Source organism: Epinephelus moara, chromosome 22 (assembly GCF_006386435.1).
Source record: "Epinephelus moara isolate mb chromosome 22, YSFRI_EMoa_1.0, whole genome shotgun sequence".
NCBI lineage: Eukaryota > Metazoa > Chordata > Actinopteri > Perciformes > Serranidae > Epinephelus > Epinephelus moara.
In genome coordinates this window covers 21,011,389-21,030,096 of record NC_065527.1, presented here as the reverse complement: position 1 = coordinate 21,030,096, position 18,708 = coordinate 21,011,389, and the positions used below count along the sequence as shown (strand labels likewise).

The 18,708-nt window shown below is 39.6% G+C and overlaps 1 protein-coding gene across 6 annotated transcripts; it reads right to left on the bottom strand.

Moving 5' to 3' along the window:
• On the bottom strand, positions 1-18,631 carry zgc:63863 (uncharacterized protein LOC393372 homolog). 6 transcript variants are annotated; one of them, XR_007569148.1, is made up of 14 exons: positions 18,380-18,631; positions 17,506-17,578; positions 15,842-15,896; positions 13,883-14,013; positions 13,695-13,775; positions 12,851-13,037; positions 12,638-12,739; positions 8,473-8,614; positions 7,471-7,655; positions 5,505-5,614; positions 4,212-4,570; positions 449-2,853; positions 326-410; positions 1-129 (listed from the first exon to the last, which is right to left on the bottom strand). XR_007569148.1 is itself a non-coding variant. In XM_050033899.1 (11 exons), exons 1-11 carry the CDS (start codon positions 18,500-18,502, stop codon positions 4,389-4,391), a joined length of 1,371 nt encoding a protein of 456 aa, XP_049889856.1. In that variant the 5' UTR covers positions 18,503-18,631; the 3' UTR covers positions 428-4,388. The 6 variants fall into 6 exon arrangements, 1 of the variants encoding a protein (XP_049889856.1); XR_007569145.1 differs by having other exon boundaries at positions 449-4,570; XR_007569149.1 differs by lacking the exon at positions 18,380-18,631 and having other exon boundaries at positions 449-4,570; positions 17,506-17,746.
• Between the last annotated feature and the right edge of the window lie 77 nt (positions 18,632-18,708).

The window sequence follows — 18,708 nt, the reverse complement described above, 5'->3', positions numbered from 1 at the left end:
TCAAAGTACCGGTATTTTCCAAATGCAGTATAGTACCGTTTGGAATACTCTAGTACCGCGGTACTATTTTAGTACCGGTATACCGTGCAACACTACTTTATATTTACCTGTCCTTCAGTATAAATGGACCTACATTTGTATAGCGCCTTTCTGGTCATTCAACCACACAAAGCGCTTTAATATTACATGTCACATTCACCGTAGGAGGTGCTACCTGCTACTCAGCTTAAATGTACTCACACTCCCATGGAACAGCAANCTATTTTAGTACCGGTATACCATGCAACACTACTTTATATTTACCTGTCCTTCAGTATAAATGGACCTGCATTTGTATAGCGCCTTTCTGGTCATCCAACCACACAAAGCGCTTTAATATTACATGTCACATTCACCGTAGGAGGTGCTACCTGCTACTCAGTGTCACATTCACCGTAGGAGGTGCTACCTGCTACTCAGCTTAAATGTACTCACACTCCCATGGAACAGCAATCGGGAACAACTTGGGGTGCAATATCTTGCCCAAGGACACTTGCGCATGTGGACTGGAGGAGCTGGGGATCGAATCACCGATCACCACAGCCATCAAATGTAAGGCATTCTGCCCACAATTTGGGTGGTGTCATGTTTGACTGAGATGTGTTTCAGCATATAAATAACCAAGGTAGTGCAATCATTCTTTCTTCAAATCAGAAACATTGCTAAAGTTCAACATTATTTATCTCAAGCAGACCTTTAAAAAGTCACCCATGCCTTCATCTCATCAAGATTGGATTACTGTAATGCCCTGTATTAGGGGCTCAACCAAAAGGCCAGTTCCTGTCTCCAGCTTATTCAAAACTGCCTGACTTATAACAAATTTCAAGAGACAAAACCACATCACCATTGCCCTTGCAAAGCTACAATGAGTACCTGTTGGGTATAGCACTGGGTTGGGTATAGCATATACTGATACTTTTTAAGCCCTACATGGCCTTGCTCCTACATACATTATAGATTTACCCCTGCGCTCCTCAGGTAGGAACCTCCTAACTGTTCCCACAGCCCATCTAGTTACAAAAGGAAACTACATATTTTCCTGTTAGAGCCCTGCAGCTGTGGAACTCCCTACCTGAGGAACATAAGTTAGCAAACTCAGTATCTTGTTTTAAATCTCTCCTTTCTACAGAAAGGCTTTTTTTAACAGTAAATCTGCTGTTTGTCTTGTTTATATCCCTTTTTTATTTTTTATTGTACGCATTTTTATATGTTGTAATTTATGTTTCTGCTATTTTTATCCTGACTTTGTATACTATTTTATCTTGTTCTGTAAAGCACTTAGTAATTTATTTTTGAGCTATACAAATTCAGTTTATTGTTATCATTAGTATTATTATTATTTAGACATGAGAGTAGTATCAATTTTCTTATCTAGCTCTTAGCAAGAAAGCAATGATGCATGTTTCCCAAAATGTCAAACTATTCCTTTAACTTGAAGTCTGATTTTTAATGACTGACCACATACAAAATTTTATATGTAAAATACTGTAATACCTTTAAAAAATATAAAGCCACAGACTGGTGATATTACAAACCATAATTACGTTTTTTTTTTTTTTTTAACTGGCCCACAATTCATTTTAAATACATTCATAAAATATAATTAAATGTTTCGCCATTTAAAAAACAGCCAATCAGATTGTTGCCTTTAAAATAAATAGACTGTTAACAGTTTATACAAAGTAGCAACACAAAAAAGTAAAATAAATAAAAAGCATTAGATGCCCAGCGAGCTAAATGGAAAAAAACTGACCTGTGACTAAAGCTAACATATCTATCTCACACACACACACACACACACACACACACACACACACACACACACACACACACACACTTATTGCATTTAATCACATCGGACATGCACACGTGTGATGTTTGACATGATGTAGAGCTTGTCAGGCTGCAAAGTGGAACATGCAGAGGCTATTTAAACAACCACCACAGACTGACGAGATGTCTGAATCCTAACTGGCTTGCTGGCCAACCGACTACCTGAGTTACAGGCCTTTGATTGATTGATTGACTCTCTAACACAATAAGTGACTGATTACCACCAATCAAAATAAAAGCAATTGGCTGAAGAGTGCCTGAAACTGACAACTTGAAGATTGAATGACAGGTTTGTTAACTACTCAGCTCAGCAATCCTTCTCCGATCACTGGAGGCTAGAGGTTACATTTGTACAACGCGTACTGTCATTTCATTCGAAACAAAGATTTGAATTCATGCGCTACAAAGCAACTAGAATCAACAGGGTAAATTTCACATCCAATCCGACTGTGCAAAGATAACACACATTTATATGTGATGACGGAGGAACAGGAGGGATGAGAGTATTGTGACTCTGGTGAAGGTGTGTTAACAGATGCAAGACGGCAACATGCTAGTAAAAAGATAAATATTTTAGAGCACAAGTCGATACACAGAGCATGCATTGCTGTTTGGGCAAACCCAGCACGCTGTACATACCGTGTGTATGTACCTTAGTTGGAAACAACCTCAATTATTAATATTCACTTTTCAGGCGCTGAAACTCAATAATTATGTTTGGTCCAACAGTAACTACAGGGTGTGTGTGATGCAGCAGGTAGTTAACTTCTCCCACTAATAGAAAAACAACATCACATATGTTTAAATAATCACTGCAGCTATAAAATGCTGAAGGGAAACATGATGCAGAAGAAGAACTGAGTCCATGTAGTTCTGTTGACGGCTGTTTAGGGTGGATGTTGACGCAAACCTGCTAAATATTTCAAGAAGGTAAAAGTACTGGTGTCCTCTCCATATTCATTCAGCAGTGAGCAGAAACAGCTACAGAAAATAGAAAAACAACATATTAAATAAATTAGTATTTCAATAACTACTGCAAAATATATCTGCAAAAGGCCCACTGCTTGCATTGCGTGCTAACTGTGTGTCATGTTCACATTTTGGGTCGGCAACAGCTCGTTTTTCGTGTGTCAAACTCTACTGCAAATGTAACTGGCTGACACCTGGAGTAAAGCAATTAATACCAGTGACTCTCAGGCAAAATCTCCCCCTCCATCTTTCCCATTTCTCTCCCGCTCTCCTTCTCTGCTCACAACTGGAAGCTTTCAGCAGGAAAACCCGCTCTTTAATAATTTGTATTCATGTGTCATTGCGCTGGCTACGGGCACTTTTGGCTCTCAGATATGGCTGCTGATCCAACAGGCGCACTAAAACACCATCAGCTGAAATGCAACGAAACAAGCATGACAGTCAAAAACGAGTTATCAGCAAAAATAATCAGCTAACAGCAAACACACAGCGACACGTGTAAAACGTTACACCGACGGTACCGTGTGAGCAACAGCCTGAGAGAGCAAAATGTGTTAGTGTCTCACATGCATGGATGGATAATGAGACAATGGGCCCCTGGGCACAAACAAGTAAAAGCTCCCGCTCCTCCTACATAGGAGCAAGACCCAACATTGAGAGAGACTTTTTCCATTTCTCTGTTGCAGGGTTGCAACCAGCAGTTATTGTCATTGTTGATTACTTTCTTGATTAAGTGATAAGTTGTTTGGTCTATTAAATATTAGAAAATTCCGAAAGCCTAAGATGATGTCCTAAAATGTCTTACTTTTGTCCACCACTCAAAGACTTTCAGTTTAATGTCATAGAGGAGTAAAGAAACCAGCAAATATTCACATTTAAAAAGCTGGAATTAATTTTAAATTAAAATTACAAACCAATTCATCGATCATCAAATTAGATGGTGAAAAATGTTATAGTTGACGACTCATCAATTAATCATTGCAGCTCTACTGTCTGTGGTCGTTTGCATCTCTCTGTGGTCATTTTTGCATCTCTATGGCCATTTTGCAATCCTTTTAGGTCATTCTGCGTCTCTCTGAGGTCACTTTGCATCTGTCTCTGGTTGTGTCTGTTTATTGTGGTTTAGTCTTCTTTCTCTCTCATTGTGACCGTTTAAATTACTTTTCATAAAGAAATGTTGACAGTCACTTCACACAGAAGCTCTGGCCCAGGCGCCCAAGATGTTAGAGGCCCCAGCAGGTGCTTTCATGCAACATGCAGCACACATACACCCACTCACACATGCACATACATCCCGAGGCTGGCTAGTGGCTAACATATGTTCATCGTGGTTGAGTAGCAACAACCTGTTTGGCACTAAGATTACTGACCTCCTCCTGCTTTTCTCCAATGTTTCCTCACAGCAGGAGAGACGAGTTTCAAGTCTTCCACGTCTTTGTTTGAGTATGTATGTTTGTTTATCGTAAATCCGTCTGAAGAGCAGATATGCGTCTGCTGTCACCATGTGTTAATGTGTGTGTCTAACAGCCCAAATCCCCACCGCCACATCAGAACAGTTGTAGTAACACGTCAGGTCCCCAGTCCATAGCTGTCTGAGCCACTGCGAACACGGCCGCCCCGAGCGTAGCGGACAGCCCCCACACTGCCATCTTCACCATCCTGTTCCCCTTCCCCCACAGCTGGCCTCGGTCTCGGGGCAAAGCTGCTTCCAGACCTGTGTGTCGAGAGGCTACGAGCACAGAACAAGGAGGAGGGGTCAGACTGTGAGGAGCGGAGACATGCAGGGGTCAAGAGGATTCATGATGCTGGAAGCTGAACCAAAAGGAGGATCAAGCTGCATTCTGTTACTAGGACTGAAAACAAAATGGGGGTCAAGGGATGTCAAAACACACGGAGCAGAGAGAAGGAGGGGGCAAAAGTGTTAAATAACCAATCCTGCTCCATGATCTTTACTAAGCATTGCTCTCACTTTAATTAACTAGAGGCCCAAATAGTTATAAACTCCACTTAAAGTTTCACTTCACACGTCAACCAACATTCCTCCCATGTAGACAGCAGGTTGTCTCTTACTGACTCCCATTTATTGTCTGTTACGCACCTCATCCTGAATGCTGCTAATTGAATTTTGATGAAACTGCAGGGAATGATGTGCATCAATTTTAATATTACACTGTTTGGCCTGAGGGGAATATTACAGCATATTTTTTGATTGCCTGTATATCACAGACAATATGTCAGACACCTCTGATCAGATTGCCAGAAAACCGACGGGAATAGAGCCACTCTTTGTTCTGTTCTGGCATATTTAAATATGCACTTGATTGGTCTGATGGGTGTACTACATCAGTTGTTTACTTGTTATTGATTGGCCCAAAGGGGGCAGCGTTTGTGGGGGATGACATATTTATTGCCTTGTTCTGAGGAGTTGGGTTCCTCACTAAGGCACCAAAAAATGTGGAAAAATGTGAACCTATCAAACAAATTTCATGTTTGAAATGTTTGTTTTTTACAATCTCACAGTCGATAGTCACTCATCCCAAACTTCAAAGAGCATCCAATAATAATTCACTTTTATTTCACTCATCTGCACGTGTGTCTGTGCTGTCTGTGCATCTGCAGTCCTTCTTCAGAGTCAGTAATAAAATTATAGTTACTATTTTTACCGTGTCTGGAGGTGGTGGAGCCCTGGGCCTTGGTGAGGCGTTGGAGAACAGAGTCGGGCCTCTGGTGGAGGGTGGAGAGCTGAAATGCTTGGAAGGTGCTGATTGACAGGCTGTAGAAAGATAACAGAGGAAGGGAGGGATGGAAAGAGGAAGGGAAAGTTAGTCAGAGTCGGGTTTAAGGTGAAGCACGGACAGCTGGTTTGACATGAAGGGATGGATTGAAGGATCAGCTGATGGATAAAGACGTGCGAGCGGAAAAGTGAGAGGCAACGTGGGAGTTTTGCTAACTCAGTTGCTCCTGTATATAGGAAGCTATAGGAGTAATGCATTATGGGACATCGTTCAGTCAAGGTCTTGTGTAAGTGATGTCACTTCCTCTCCTGAACAATGACTGTGAGTAACACTGAAGGACAAAGAGAGGGAGACTGATGAAGAGAAAATGGATACACTGAGAGAAAGTGTAGTTGTGCATCTAATGTTTCCTCCTCAACAATAAAAACACTCTCTCACACACACACACACACACACACACACACACACACACACACACACACACAAACACTAAATGGCCTGTGCATGTCAGCAGCACTATGTCTGTAAATGTTTGTAGAGCACCCCCTCTTGGTGACTGAGCGAATTACATCACACCTCCAAAAGTCAATATAACTGGTGGAATGTAACAAAATAAATTTACTCAAGTACTGTACTTAAGTTCATATTTGAGGTACTTGTGTTTCACTTGAGTATTTACTCATCATGGCACTTTATACTTCTACTCCACTACAGTTCAGAGGGAAATATTGTACTTTTAACTACACTGCATTTATTTGACAGCTTTAGTTTACAAGATTTTTACACAGGAAACAAATTAAGAGTTTATAAAATGTGATGCTTTGTTGAAAATTAAACTACCCAACAGTATATTTTCAATGCAGAGCTGAAGCAATTAATCGATTGACTAAATTGGCATATATTTTGATATTTGTAATTTTCCTTGCAAAAATGAAAAACATTTCATGGTTCTAGTTTCTCAAAGGGGAAAATTTGCCAATCTTTCTTGTAATTACTTTAGTTTATTTTTAATAATTGAGAGGGAGAGTTCTGTATTAAATACTTTTACTTTAAACATTTCTAAATACTTAGTTTTACTTAAGTTACACTCACAGTGTGGTATTCATACTTTTCTAAAGTAAAGGATCTGAATACTTCCTCCACTGCTGTTCAATACACACCACCACAAAATATCTGAGTAAACTTGTGGTTGGACTTTTGTATTTGAGTCTTGTGTCTCAAACTGTTGAGCAAAAAAAAAAGTAAAAGTACAGGAGCAATTTAAGTAATTTATTAGCTGTTTGACCCACACTAACAGACAATAGTGATTATGGATCATAATCGTTTGTCATTTATAAGCAAAAATGCCAAAATTTGACAAGTTACAGCTTCTTCAATGTGAACACTTACTAGTTTTCTCTGATAAAGTCATTTAAAGATAATATGGGAGAATGTGATGAGCATTTTTTACAGTTTTGTGACATTTTGTAGACGAATCAGTTGATTGTGTAATCAAAAAATCATTTACTGATTCATTTATAATTAATATAAGCCATTGTGCATCAAGCTCTGCCAATGATGGCAAGAGAAAAGTAACATGTGTGCCTGTACTTTTATATTTTGCCAACTTGCCTGGACAGATTTAAGTGAATCGGAATGCAACAAGTAAATTTTATTTATGTAGCACAGTGGGTTTTACATCCTCTGTCCTTAGACCTTTGATTTAGATCATGTAAAACTCAAACATATGGATGTATGTGCTCACAATAATGATTAATACTGAAGTATGTGACCCAGCATGAAACGTTTTTAAGCCTCATGTGTCCATTAAGCACAAATCGCTGATATGTTCATTGAAAAGTATTAACATTATCATTACTAATATCCATTTTTATTTCAGTTCTTGTCCCCTCACCTCTTGCGAGACTGCAGTGCTGCACGTTTGGCGAGTACAGATGGAGGGTACTGCTCAAAGAGGTCCTGGGCCTGACCAATCAGAAGTTCGTATGGGAGGTCCTGGGGGATGCGCGAGAGGAGGTGGTGGACCATGGCCATGTCGCACTCTGTCTTCTTCACCTCCTTCTCTCTGTACAATACAATCTAAAGACAGGAACAGGAGTTAATTCTGAACAAAGTGCACTCTGATTAACCTTGGAGCAAATGTAAATTAGAATCTACATACTGGGCTACTTCGGTAATACAAGTGAGGCAGTGAAATAGGCAGACGAAGAGTTAACCCCCCATGCTGTGCGCTGCACTCAGCCTTGGAGGAAACATGAACTACATTCTGCTTTGTTGTTTCAAACACTTCAAACAGACCTCTCCCTCTGCCCAGCCCCTGCACACAAACACTAAAACATCCTCAACTGCAAACGAGCAAAATGTGCTCAATTGTACAACTAATCAACGTGCCGTTGAAAAGGCCTTTTCACACTCAAACACTTGAAAATAGGATGCATGTACACACACATAAATCACATACATGTTCCAGTAGTTAACATTTTCCACAAAACAGCTGGTGTGAACACACAGAGGAACAAGTTTCACAGAAAAATGAGTGTAAACAGTCACAAATCAAAATGCTTTCCCCTTGTAATCTGCTTCTCCTTCTGAGTCAAACATGAGTCGGCTCTCCTTGTCATTCTGTTTCCTGATGCAGTCCTCGTCCTTTTCCCTCTCTTCCCTCTTTTATCTCTCCCTCTGTAACCCTCTGTCACTCTCTCTCTCATCTGTTCATTAGGAGGTATCTAATTAACTAGTCCAGTGACTCCACAGTACTCTGCCTCACTGTGCGCATGAGTATATGAGTGTGTGTGTGTGTTTGGCAGCATGTATTCACATGTGAGTGTCCTGGATTACTGACAAAACAAAGTCGCTGCCTCTTGTTCATTTCCTGTCGGCGTCTATGCCTTCTTACCGCGGCGGCGAGGTAGATGGGCATCAGTGGGTGTGAGGCTAGGAAGAAGTCGTACAGTCTCATGGTGTGTTTGAAGTCTGACAGCACGTGGCCGTACCATGTGATGAGCCAGGACAGCGCGAAGATCGTTCCCACCTCCGCTCTAATAGAGAAGGCAAATATATGAAGAGATGTAAACAAACACAGGCCACTAACAAGGACTGTTTCTTTTTTATCTTCTGTTTGTGTAAATAATCTTGTTCAGTTTACAATATATATATGTATATATATATATATATTTATTTACGTTTATGTTTGTTAATAATTCCTGTTTATTTAACTATATATTTGTTAATACTACTGTTTAAATTTCTTATATTTTCACGTATCTTTCCTCTCTTGCAAGGAGCACCTGTAACATAAATAATTTCCCCTCGGGATCAATAAAGTATTTCTGATTCTGATTCTGATTTAACCAGGAAAGCCTAGCTGATATAACAAGCTCTTTCTCAAGAGTGTCCAGGCCCAGATGAGCAACAGTAAGTTACAGATAACACAAAATACGTAACAAGAGAGCAATATGAAATAAAAATGCAATTATAAAATCACAAAGTAAATGTCTGGTGGGAATAATATGAAGGTATATGTACAGATTACACTGTTTTCCTATCTTCCAGACAGCAAGTGGCTTCAGTTCATTTCAAGCTGCTCACATCACAAAGCACAAATAACTCTGAATACTGCACACACTGTAATTAAAATGAATAAAACCAATGGCTGCATCGAACACAGAACAATCATTGTGAAAACTAAAGGCACACCAACAGGTGTACAGTAATGTCAAGGATAAGCAACTAGTTAGTGGGATAAAATGCCCCCCCAGAAAGTGTATTATCTGGCTAACCGACAGAATACACCAGTGCAGTCGCAGTGTAGATCCATGTCTTTCCAGACTCATGGAATATATGTAGTAAAGACTTCGAAGGAATTTAATAAAAGTAATGGTGAAATGTAAGTTTTCACTATATTGACATGTATATTTCAAGTAAATAATTTCCAGTGAGAAATATGCCACCTTCACTTACAGACTATTTCTACAGAGGAGTCGTCACACGGTGCAACAACAGTCACCTAAAGCTCAATGTCAGCAACATCAATGAGCTTGTGGTGGACTACCAGAGGAACAACAGAACAGAACACAAAGTTGTAGCCATAACAGTAGACAAAGCTTTAAATATGGACATTGCTGCAAAGATGCTACATATTCTAGAACATGGACACTTCACACACATCTTCAACCCAGCAGCGCAGAAGATCTACACAGTCAGCACAGTTTCAAGGTGAGCACCCAAGACTAGTGTCACCAATTCAGTTCTTGACCAAATGTCTTGTCTACTGTTCCTGAGTTATGGCGTTGAATAATGGCCAGAAACATTGTGATGTCACAATTAACTTGACCTTTGACCTTTTGAATGAAAACTGTAATCCCATTATCACTTCCTCCTGTTAGACATTTGTGTGAAATTTTAAACTGTTGACTTATGGCCAAAAACTTGTTTTTTGAGGTCACAGTGACCTTTGACTTTTGACCACGACACCAAAATCTAATCAGTTCATTGTTGAGTCCAAGTCCAAGCGTTCCCGAGATATTGGTGTATAAGAATGGACAGATGGACAACCTGAAAAAATAATGCCTCTGTCCGAGGCTGTTTCCGTCACAGAGGCATAAAATAATAGTCAAAGCAGAAGCTGAGATTCGATGACTTTTAATCCCAGTATGGTTCGAGCTCCAGGTATGTTGCATCTAATGATTCCCAAAATGCAATTCAACTGTGTGTTTTGGTTGGACCCTCCCTGAGAAACATAGGCCTAATGTTTTTTTAAATGATCAATTGAATTGGGTATCGAGAATCATGGATCTCGCTGGTCTTGTTATCGACAACTAAATTTATGGTATTGTGACATGCCTAAATATGACTAGTATTTTTCTTGATTTATAAACTGATCTTAATTTGTTTGGCTTAATCCAAGGATGATGAAACACAGCGATTTCTAAAGAACGGCCTTGTGAATTTTAAAGAATAATCCATTTTCTTTACCTTCACATACTGTTTAAAACCCTCCTGTGCTCTTCCTCTGTATTTCTTTGTTGTGTGCAGACATAAATAGGTTGATATTGTTGACAGAGTCTCAAGTAAATTGGATATTCTTAGAGGTAGTTGATAAATATTAGATAGGAACATTCAGGGAGGAAGAGGGATGGGTACAAGAGGAAGCGAGTGACAGGCGAAAGGAAATGGGTGGGAAACGTGATGGACAGGGGGAGGGGTAAAGAGAGGGCGCAAAGGGCAAGGAGCGCGTGTGATGAGAGGGACATAAAAGAAATATGACGAAGTGGGAGAGAGGGTGAAAACAAAAGGAACAAAAAAGAAGTGGGAGCGACAGAAAAGGGAAAGAAGAAAAGAGGCAGAGATAAGAAGGCAGGTAAGGGGAAGTGGAAGTGCTCAAAAAAAAGAACGTTCCAAACTTTGAAGTTGGGTGTTGTTTATCCTGCCGTTTTTCCGAGAGTGCAGTGTCTTGTTCTTTTTTTTGTGCTTTTTGTGTTTGTGTGAGCTTGTATGTGAGTAGACGGGTAATTTGCAAATATGGAGGATGCCAGCACAGCATCAATTATGAACAGGCAACAAGACAGCAAAGGCACTGTCAACACACACGGGCACGCACACACACACTTATGCACATATACTGAAATACCTTTGAGGACAATTTATTGAGTTGCAAACGTCCCAAATCCTAGTCGTTGCCACACACCCCAACGTTAACCTACAGTAACTGGTTGTATCTTAGATTGTTTTTCTGTTGGTGTTTCAATAAAAAGCAAAAAGATCATGAATCATTTTTTGGCTAATTACACCTCACAGATAAAGGTAAATGTGGTGCACACCTTGGTGGGACAGAAAAGACTCGGAAACAGCTGTTGGACCATCTGACATGAGAACTCCCAAATGAGACCACTACTGATGTACTGATGAGTTCCAGTTCCAACAAGACACTGAGCTCTTTGTCTTTCTGTGAAGCTCACAGGTGAAGATCAACACATCGATGCCCTCTAGTGGTGATTACTTACATTACAGCATGTCCAAAGTGACTTACAAAGGTACACCAATCAGCCAAAACATTAAAACCACTGACAGGTGAAGTGATTAACATTCATCATCTAATTACAAATGCAATGTCCTGCTGGGAAACCTTGATTCCTGGCATTCAGGTGGATGCCACTTGACAAACATCACCCACACAACCACCGCTGCAAAACAAGTCCACCCCCCTCAAGTACGGCACCGTTCGGAAATGGCCCGAGGAAAGAGACAAAAAGCTCAAGGCATCACCCAGGCCTCCATATTAGCCAGATCCCATTCCAATTGAGCATCTGTAGGACACGACACTACACCATCTTGCAACCCACAGGACTGAAAGAATATGCCACCAACACCCTGGAGCCAGACATCACAGGACACCCCCAGAGGTCCTGTGTCCATGCCTCAACAGGTCAGAGCCAAGTCTGAACCAAGGAGGCTTGACCCTGGATCAGGGGTACCCCTAGAGTAACAGCACATCTCATGGATGCTCTAAGCATTGTGCATTCAAATTTGAGTATGTATTTCTCCTCAAAAAGACAGGCAGAAGTGCTTCTTGTATCAAGAAATGAGGCATAAGTGCTAGCGATTACTGGGCAGCAACAGCACGTTTTAAAATTGAGTGTATGTGTGTGTTGGTGTGTGTGCATGTGTGAGTAAAATGAGCACTTTGATGATAGATGGAGCAGATTGCACATTTGTCATTCCCACGATCAATCGCCAACACTCACAGCCGTCTGCTGGCTTGGATGTGCACTTATTCAGACAGTCCTTCCATCCTTCCGGTTTTCTCCTTCTCTCTGTCCTCCACGTTGCCTCCCTCTCTCACCTTATCCTCCCTGTCCCTTTCTTGAGTTTCTTTCATCTTAATCCTTTCTCACACTCCTCTCTCTGTTTCCTCCCTCCCTGTCTCTTTACTCCACTCTTTTTGAAATACTTCCTGCGTCTTGATCCTCTCATTATTGTTCTGTGTGTGTGTGTGTGTGTGTGTGTGTGTGTGTGTGTGTGTGTGTGTGTGTGTGTGTGTGTGTGTGTGTGTGTGTGTTTACCTGATCATGAAGTCATGGAGTTCTGTATCAACCTGTTCCAATATAGGCATCAGGTAGTTTAAAATGTGTTTAGTGCTGTCCATGGTAGGATCCATGAAATCCCTACAAACAGAGAAAACACACAGACGTTAAAGAAATATTACTGCAAAATAATTTGAATTCTAAGCTGATTAATATGCCTCAATATATGGATTTATTAAATGTGTTTTCAACCTGAGATGGTGATTGGACAAAGTGTCCAGCATGGCGATGGCCATCCGCTCCCCGACAACCAGCAGCAGAGTGACGGCCACATCATGGTAGCCTTGGTAGTAATGGAGCTGAGGGGTGCGTTTCAAAACCTCCAGTATGATGTCAATGAGCTGCTCCTGAAGCACAGATCTCTCTGCGGCTGGCATACCTGAGGGACGGCCAAGGATCATAAATATATAACATCTCAATACAGAGAAAAACACATCCAAAAACAATTTAGAAAGGCTCGTGACTGTCTGTGTGGTGAACAGGTAAACACAGATGATCTGACTCTATTCTGAGTGCAGATGTGGTATGCTGCATGGTATACCTTTAACTTCTTAGTTTTCTTGCACCTTTTAACAGCAAAAAGACAAATCAAATACTGACTTTGTTGAGCGGCTTAGTATACAGACAGAGATCAACAAGTATCTAATGTTGTGAGTCCAACTTTACTTCATTCCCCGCTGTTTCTTACAGTTGTTTTTTCTGATAATGTGTTGCTTCCTCCTGGCATAAATATTCATATATAGTCAAAATCACAATTACCTGGGACTGAACTGACAGCCTCTCTGTTAAATAAGACACTTTTATCTGTCTCTTTCCCCACATTGTGATTTTAGCTGACAACACAGGTGTCTAGTGACACAAGAATCTTCCCCGGTGCAGCTTTTACTCAGTTCATTAAATATTAAACCTTGTCAGATATCTGCATGTTGATATATACGCACGGGGGTTACAGTTTGATAAATGGCACTGTGAGCTTCACTGCTGTCTTCAGAGATACAACACAGACACACACACACACACACACACACACATTCACCTTTAGGGAACCGCTTCATGGACCTCCTGACATCCAGGACTACTTGGTTGTAGTCCTTGTGGTCCTCCCTAACATCTCGACCTATAACAGCAGAAATGCTATTATTACTGTTGTCAGTATTAGTAATGTTAACAGTAATATGTAGTATACATCTACCCAGTAAATACCAGTATCAATCAACCACTTACCAGGTTTATTTGGTAGATCGTACACATTGATGTTCAGTAGTTTAGGCCAGACTTTCCTCCTCAGTTCATCAGTGAGCAGTCCTCCCTTACTGGCTGCTGCTCTCCTCAGGGTCTCAATGTCGACTGGATCACTGTCAATTCAAAAGTCAGATTAGGACACTGTTCAGTTCGATGCACTACTTTTAAGTCCGCCAACACAGCAAAAACTCTGCAAGGTAACTGTGTCCATTACGAATAAACTCTCTTCAAGAGTTAAGTGCAATTTCTATTGATTTTAGTGCAGTAATGTTACATACCTATGACTCTTAAAGCATGATGTGACAATAAATTACCTACTGAAATGGATTTTTATGAAGCACAGAATGCTTTAAACTTGGGTGGTATTAAATTCTTCTACAAAGACAGAATCTGAGCATAGATTACCTGCATTCAGGATTTCAAGACTGACTAAATATAAAAGGCATAACATATATATATAACTTAAAAACTGAATCTAGCTCAAAGAATAACTTGTATAAAAAGCAAAGATCTCTTTGTGCTCAGCTGAGATCTGGTATTCCAACTTTGTCTGTTGACACCGGACGTAACATTAATCTGGACACAGAAAAGCGGATCTGTCACATGTGTTGTCTGAACAATATACAGTAAATTTCATTTTGTTTTCTACTGTCCTTTTTTATTATGAATATTTGGTTAGTAATATAAAAGTTGTAACAGATTTTGTAAACAATAGACGCACAAAAGACTGATAACTATTCACATATGAAATGTATAAATTAGCTGCCTGGGAGAAGAGGAAAAAATCTTGTTACTGAGATTGAAATCTGTAAATATTTGGTCGTTCCTTATATGAACATTTATTTGGGATATTCTTTTTGTTTTGTTTTTGGTTATTTGTAATTTTCCCCTTTCTTTTTGCACATTTTGTATATTCAAGACTGAGAAGGTTTATGAAAACTAATGGTGTCTTGTATTCCCATATGGAATTGGCAAAATGTTTGGCATGACACTAACAATCAATCTCATTTCTACATAATAGATTCTTCTAATGCACTTTTGCACACTTTCCCATTCGACGCGCTTTTTAAAAGGATTTTTTTGACAATTTCACACTCAATAAGTCAAATTCCATTCATTTATCAATTTCTTTATTCACTCCACATCTGCCTGACACTGTGGCAGCACGATGTGTGTCCACATGTCTAAGTCATATGGACAGAGAAAACTGTATTTCTTGTGCAATTAAATGTGAATTCACAAAATCAGCCTGCTCAGTTCTGCATTAGCTTTCCTGTGCCATTTCTCCATCAAGTCCCACATCCTTCCTGACACTAATGTCTTCATGATCCTCGTCACACTATTCCTCTGGGCTCATGTGAGTAATCTTCATGTGTGAAATTAGCTTAGCAAGGAGTGATGAAGGTCACTAACTAGGGATAAATGCATACCATCTAATTGTGGAACAGCAAACACCAGAGGGAGGAGCTTTCCCACCTGGGAAACACATCCTGTGGCCAACTGCTCTAGTGCTTAACGGAGGCATTTTGTATGATGGAAACTGTCGATTTTTTTTTTTTTTTTTTGAGATTTGTAGAAATATATCAAGGCAAATTTTTAAGGAAAGCTATTGTGGGGTGAGAACCTTGTATCTACTGGGCAAACCTGAACACCCAGAGTCTTGTGTTCATTCACTGTTCTGGTGCTCTTTCAGTTTTATTAATCACAATAGCTAAATTTTATGTATTTGTTTGTAAGTATTTCTCATAAATCTTCTCATAATAAATATAACTGCAATCCAGAACATGTTTTAACAAAATGTGACAAATTCCTGAAAGAGAAAAATTAATTAATTAATCGTGAATTGATTAATTAATTGATCTCTTCCTGGATGCCAATCAGAGCACAAGGAAGAGAAAGCATTCTTAACAAGCAACTGCAGCAAATAATTATCATTTTAACCTGATCAAAGCCTGATGGATCTCAGCCAACTTCTGTTTCCTCCCACAGTCCTGTTCTGTAAAAAAAGGACAGAGATGAGGAAGAAAGAAAAGAAATACATGTCAGAAAAGGAGGGATGAAATATAAAAGTGAACATTTTGGAGGAATTAAAAAGGACAGCACAGTATCATGTTGATGTCACAGAGGGTAGCAATCACATACTTGAGACACACATACAGACACACATTTACAAAAACAGTTTTTAGGTTTGGGACAAATAATAAACACACAATTAATGGATGTAATACATTAACTGTAAAGTGTCACTGTTTTTCTTCAACATTTAAAGCAGTGGTTCCCAACCTTTATCCTTAAGAGACCCCTTTCCTGGTGCTGAGTGAACTGATGACCCCTGACTAAGTGACTTATCTTATGGATATTTTATATTATATTCAATGCATTACAATAACAGCACAGAAAAAACTGCTAAACTATGCAATTAAACCAAACTGTGAATGCATAAACTGCAGAAGTTTGTGTAAGACACGCAATTTGGGTTAATTTTGAGCAGAATATGTCCTGTGAGTGTTGCATTAGAGATTAGTTTTCCTGATAATTTTACAAACCTTTACGTCTTCTTTTTTGACAAATTAAGTTTTTTCTTCTCCCTGATGCTTTCCCATTGTTCTATTAGCTCTTTGACTGTTTTAACGGTTTACTTTTCTAATGCTGAACAAGGCTGTGTAGCAGAAAGTGAAAGCTCTGTGACTATAGCTTGTGTTCACATCATCACTGCGCAGTTATCCTGTAAGTTTATATCTTGAATAATAAACTTACTAATCTTCTCTTACATCCTATAAAATCAAGACGACCTCGTGGCCCCAGTTGGACCCCCAAGATGGGAACCAGTGATTTGAAATATAACTTTTACAAGAACATTTGCTAATTTTGTAGAACAGACAGAATAGATTTGAAATGTTACCTCGTTCAGTTACTATTGAATGATTCTTTTGACTAACCCATTTAGTCATGAAAACAATGCTGCCATAGCAATGATGAATTACTAACTGATCATAATGACTCATTAATATAACCACAGTTATCATATGTGTGCTCCTGAATGCAGTGAGTTTGGAACACATTCAAAATAAGGTGTTAAATGTTAACATAGCTTAAAGAGTTCATCCTAAATTCAGTGTTGAGTGCAGCCACTTTCGTCTATTTATTTTGTTTTTGTTTCAGTGAGTAAAATCATGTCCATCTTCCTCTGTCTGTCTGCCAGATGCAACTTTCCCAACTGTACAAGTTGGCTGACAGGCTGCCACGCAAGCAGCAGTGGCATACAAGAGGCCAACGTTTACTTAGGCAACAATGTAAACAAAAGGGCAACAAGCGGTTAGATACAGGTTAGGACGACAGTTGACAACTCGTGATTCGTGTTATGTGGTTTGTGTCAGCTGGCTGCAGTGATAGTATTAAGTTCACTGGCATTTCGCCACATAAGACTCGACTGGTCAAATTTCTGTCTGACAACTACACGCACAGAATATAGATATATGAATATACAGGGTGGTTATGATGTTACAACTAGCGTTAGCTTTGCGTGGCTAGCCTGTATGTATGTTTAGAGTACGTTTATTAAACACTACCTAACGTTAGCTAACATGATCTGTTGATTGACTTACCTCTTGTGACAGATCCATTCCCATTCACTCCAGCTCCTGCGTTTTGTTTCTTTCTCTTGAGCCTTTTCATCCCCTTTAAAAGTTCACAACCAAATGACGAAGTCTGTGTTGTGCCATAAGCAAGTTAACAAATAAAAATATGTCTCTTAATAGGTAAAAACAGTGATTATATTTGGCTATACGTGAACGTTCCCCTCAACAGCTGTCCCTGAGAGAATCAACCTAACTTGGAATCTCCACGCTACGCGGTGATTGGACGGAAATGACATGTGACCCAGTGCACGACTACTATTGGCTGTCATCGACTAGCACTGCAAGAAGACTTGACTGTAGTTTTGTAGTGCTATTTGAACAACGTGGGCAGTGCTTATTGTATTTAGTTTAGTTTAGTTTTATTTTATTTTATGATGACTTTCACTTGATGATAACGTGATTAGAGACACAATTATTTAATCTATGTTTTCACCATTTTCATTTTCAAGACGACAGTACAATGCTAAGTAGCAGCTGACTGCTGGGAAAGATAGAATATTAGTGTGAACAATAAATAATAACATGTTAATGTGATGGACACATGATGGATGTAAATGGACCTCTAAGTGCATGTGATATGTGCAATGTTTTTTTCTTTTTCTGTCTCTTTTCTTAGTGAAAAAATATACCTAATCACAACGAGAAAAAAAAATAACACTGACATGAAGCACTTGCTTGTGATACACATGAAGCACTTGCTTATCACAACACAGCAAAAACACAGTACCTACTGAAATTACTGACATTTTTAAATTGGTTTATGTTTGATTAACCTTAATTTACTGGACTGGATTAAAGTGCAAAGGTGCGATCTGTGTTGCAAAGGCATGATTGTACTCACAGTAAAGCTATGTAAATAGAGCCATATAGTGCTGATGCAGGGGAAATCCATGGTCTGAATACTCTCAATTTGCTTCTGCAAACCAGTTTCCTGGATGTGGGGTGAAGGGTCATTTAAGGGCATACAGAAGCCTTACTGCAGTTTAATGCTGCCCTGAGTGTTGCCTCTCAGGTCATGACTGGTTGTCCAAACACCATCTACAGCTTTGGATCCAATAAACAAATACCACATTTAAGTAAAGACAGGACTTCTTCTCCAGACTACAAGAAGACCAAAACTGGAAAAGGTGTGATTCTAGGAGGAACACGTGCATAAATATGCAGTATTTG